This window comes from Mizuhopecten yessoensis, unplaced genomic scaffold (assembly GCF_002113885.1).
Source record: "Mizuhopecten yessoensis strain PY_sf001 unplaced genomic scaffold, ASM211388v2 scaffold9967, whole genome shotgun sequence".
Classification (NCBI taxonomy): domain Eukaryota; kingdom Metazoa; phylum Mollusca; class Bivalvia; order Pectinida; family Pectinidae; genus Mizuhopecten; species Mizuhopecten yessoensis.
In genome coordinates this window covers 222,456-227,170 of record NW_018408312.1, presented here as the reverse complement: position 1 = coordinate 227,170, position 4,715 = coordinate 222,456, and the positions used below count along the sequence as shown (strand labels likewise).

General features: G+C 37.4%; 1 protein-coding gene across 1 annotated transcript in view; it reads right to left on the bottom strand.

Moving 5' to 3' along the window:
- Positions 1 to 2,625: 2,625 nt before the first annotated feature.
- LOC110459097 overlaps positions 2,626 to 4,715 on the bottom strand; it is a 3,714-nt gene continuing 1,624 nt past the window's right edge. Inside the window, exon 2 of the mRNA XM_021511199.1 lies at positions 2,626 to 3,868. Coding sequence (XP_021366874.1) covers positions 3,336 to 3,860 — 525 coding nt within the window. The 5' untranslated portion in view covers positions 3,861 to 3,868 and the 3' untranslated portion in view covers positions 2,626 to 3,335. The remainder of the gene's footprint in view (positions 3,869 to 4,715) is intronic.

Sequence of the window (4,715 nt, the reverse complement as noted above, 5' to 3'; positions counted from 1 at the left end):
GGTAACGTTGTAATAAATGTTGACAACAAATTAATTTACAAAACATTTCCACAGTTTGCACCGTGATCACAAACGTCTGAGCTAAATCAACTTACTGTATGTCTCTTAAAACCTCGTGTTAGAGTTCTGATTCCTTTGACTAATCAAATTATGAGCAAACAGGTCTTTGGCTGATTTAAAAATTCAATTCTGATTTTTATAAGAAGGTTGATGCTAGTAATCAGTCATTTGCATTTGACTCGACCCTCCTACAAGTACTCAATGACTTCAACATGTCCTCAGTTAAGAGTTCTCGTCTGCCGTCTTTGATGTCATTGACCTCGGCATACTTTTCAAACGTCCAGGCCCAGGGATTATGAAACAATCTCAGACTTAAGTCTTTGCTAAGCCAATTACGTATTACGTCACTTTTGTAGCGTTATTTGCGATTGGTTAAGTCAAAACTTAATTTTAGGCATTATCTCGGGGCCAAATTATTATTATCATAGTACCTGGTGAAACCTCTGCTGGATCTAGACTTATTAAAATGAAAGTTGTGTTGTCATAGTCATCGCCTCATCAGATATGGTCCTCTGTGGTCGTCGCCTGGTCCAAGCAAAGTGTATTTCAAATTAGTTTATGAGATTATAACTTATTCTATCTCCAAAACGATTATGAAGCAAAGCTATAATGCCTGCATATCATATCAGCAACTCAGAAAGCCTCTTGACGGACATAATTGCTTGGATGAGATACTTAAGAAATCGCCAGTTTACCCGTATCAATTTAACATAAGGGATACATACGCCGCCACAAATACACCTAATGCTACAATTCCATGTTGGAAATAGTATATTTACCGGACCAACTTCAACACTTCATTTTATACCTTGGGCAACGGGTATCTATATCTATATAGGTCATGAGACATTTTCCTATGTAAAGTTTATTTATATGATTTTCCAATATGAAAAATGTATCTTTTACAATTTGCATAAAATTGGTTTGAATTCGACATTTGACAAGCCAATTCGCTAGTTTTTTCCCAGTTAAATTTATAAAGAACAGAGTTTAAGTTCATAACATTATCTTTTGAAAAGAAGTTCGTTAAAAAAAATTGTTGACCTCAATTGAAAAGTAATGGTCTGTTTCAAGTAAGGTATATCCTCTGTTACGGAAGTTTTACTCTTAATTATTGTCTGCATTGCATTGCATCTGCTTACGACATATAACGGCTTCCATCGTCTTGTCGGATATCTACTGAAGTTGATAATGCGGTTTGTTCTGTACACAAAATATAGCTTTGTATTTCACCTACAGGTCAAGTTAACTTTACAGTGAAGGTACATTGCCAAAGTTTTAGCATTATTTACCGGTATAACGTTTAACCATTAATTAGTTATGTCTCAGTTGCTTCTATTTTTGGATCTTGCAGGGTGACTTGGTTATTATATATTTGTTCATCTAGAAACAGGATCTATGCTATCGCGAAACAAAATCTAATCTCACTTGCAAATGGGTAAATTAAGTATTTTAACAATTTAAGGATCCCCTTACATTGTACCTCTGCCAAAAATGAACCTTATTTTTCGGGAATGGTTATAGCTTTGATTATTCTGCTGGGCTGGAGGTGGAGGATCGAGAAAAGAATACACCTGCTGTTACCCACTGCATTGTATCTGATGAGGCGACTAATGTGGGAACCCTTGCAGAATTGGGGATTTGCTTTGGTGTCCTCTAGTTAGGGACACAAAAGCGACCAAAATAAATCTGCTGCGCCCATTGCTATATTTGGGATCTTTATCTTTCTTTCTACTTCTAACTACCTTTTATTTCATAGCGCCTTGCTTGGCAATACCTCACTTTTGGTTTGAATGTTGAGCGTTCGTCCAGGTGAGAAAGGCAATGGGTTCTGTCTCCATGCCGGGACATGCCAAAGTCCTTAAATTGGTAGTTGTTATTCCCTGCTTAACGTTCAGCATTTAAGGGTAAAGAGGCAAGCACACCAGCATACCATGTCTCCTGCATACACTCACGCAAGCACACATACATTACAGACATGGTTGATAGGACGTTTAACAAAATTAAACCAAACTGCTGGATCAGACCGGGATTCGAACATTGGACTTCAGATTGTTATGGCATCGCCTGAAAGCGATTAAGCTACACGTACCTGTAATGGGACAGGTCTCCTTAAATGAATGATTTTGTTTCAATGGCAGTGTTGCACTACCGGTAGTGCATTTGTTTACTGAAGTAGACCTCAAATGTTCTGATCATACCGGCAGATGAATAGGACGCTTTATTTGCCTGATTGCAGGTTGTTATTGTATTGCAGCTGATGAAATAAACACCAGCATCTTGCTTAGTTATCAGTCATGCCAGAGATTGTCTTCGTTCATGGAAGAGGACAACGACACTCTGAAATATACATCGTTTTACACCGCGTAAATACATTCTATCTTAATGGTACAAGTGTCGCAGAGTAATTTCATTTTAACCTTCTTTATGTCTTGTTGTTGCCGTATATTGAAATTAAGTTAAGATATTTCAAATTCGTGACATGTAAGCACTTTCTATCATGAGCATAGTTTGTAAACAGTGGAAACACAACGCAATAAAACAAAACATGAGGATAGACTTCTGATTGCTATTTAATCGATGAAGTTAAATCGCACATTTTAATGGATATTGTCGCTTCGTTTAAATTGAAAATCTAACACATGCACCATAATTTTGGCACATCCTTAAATGACCTTAGCCGTTAATGGGGCATTAAACAAAATAGAACCAAATCATTATTGGGGATATTTGTTTTTAAATCGAGTGGTGATATAAACACTTAAAACCTTGGTATTACAATAAGCCCTATAAATTAGGAGGGGACCAAAAAACAACCTTTGTCTTAATTCTAATATCCTACATACTTCGGGGGTCGCTCTCTTATACTTTCTGCAAAATAGCAAAATTAAATACACGCGGCTAGCTGTCTGATTGGAAACCTGATCAATCGCCAAACTTACATATGCCCTTTGAAGATTACAGGAGAGACAACCGACTTCAAAGTCAGTCAAGATAACCGTTAAGCGACTGCGTCGTTTTTTATATACATGGAAGGATCAAACTAGTTTTTCTTGTCTCATCCACAAATGTAGCCCACACTGAGCCTTCAATTTTGCTATGACATATTCCAGGAGTCATAGAACGTAAGTGAGCATGACCCCTGGAGTTTCGAGGATGTCATTCTAAATGATCATGTGATCAGCCTTGACTTGTTCATGCTAGGCGTATGCATGTAGATAACGTTTGGTTAACAAGGTTCACGTTCAGGTCCATGAAGTAGAGAAGAGAACCGATCACCTCTCCTTGCCGAGTCGTCCCGCGAGTGGAAGGAATCCAACATGGCGGAATCCTTCGATCTTCTCAATGATTTTCCTAGCGGCAACATTATTTGTGAAGGTATCCACGTACATGCCCATGTACCCGAGCCTGCGAGAGAAGTCGATGGCTGTACGCATGGTAAATTCCCCTAGACTTTGTTGACGTTCGGAACTTCTTACGATCGCTAAAGGGTCGGCAACTTCTGACGGACCCCGGTAGAATTTGCTAGCTGCAATAATAATTGCGGCAATCATTTCACCTCTTTCTTTACACATGATTACAAAGCAGTGACTGCCATCAATTTTCCCTCGGAAGTCTTTTTCGGTTTCATATTCGTCCATTCCGTACCCCTCGCAATTCTTTGCAGCTTCCTGTATCATATAGTATGTTTCTGTCAGTTGGCGGTCAGTCATGCTATCGATGATCACGGCTCGGCCGGTCTGTAGAGCGGTCAACATAGGCAGGTCGATCATGCTGGATTTCTCGTCTTTCAGTATCATACACGAACCTTATGTAATTAGAAAATTTAACTAGAATTAATTTTATTTGATTACGAAAATGATTTAGAAATGCTTGTTTATAATGTTCCGATTCATTCATTTTTTCATTAATTTTATACAGTTTATATATCCATTCATGAATTACAATATATTAAAAACATATCAAATTTACAGATTAAAAATAAACGTGCGTAGTTCAATCAAAAACACAATTTTATTACAGCAGTAAATAACTTTACAAATAGAACTAAACCCGTTATGAACAGTACCCCGCACAATAAAAAGGAATAATTTGAGTTACTGTAAACAAGGAAATTTAAGCGTTTGGGTAATTTTCGCTTATTTCGAGGAGCGGTGTCGTCCGCCTACATTTCCCCATACTTATATTTTCATTTGTGCAACTCATTAATATATTCATGTCGTCCTCTAGCAGTGTTTGGTCCAGTAACTATACTGAGAACGGTGAACTTAACACACATACAGTTAAGTGAACCTTTAAAATTGTTAACTGTACCCTTTGCTTAATGACCTCTGGTAACGCATTTAGGTTGCAGTCGATATATCCTTAACCCTTTCACCCCTATGTAACTTCAGTAAACCTACCATGCATTGCTTTGGTTGAGTCCATTATGGTCTACAGTGGTGAAAGGGTTAATGATCTATATTAGTTAAAACTTTATTCTATCATCGGTATAATATTCCAATAATACAAACATAATTTACTGCACATACAGAATTCAAAAACAAGTACAAAGTACTTATGTTAATCCGTCTTTTTTTGTGTAAAAGTCGATTGGACGGCACTGACTAACATTATACATACAGATATAGATATATGGAAGAGAAAAGAATGTG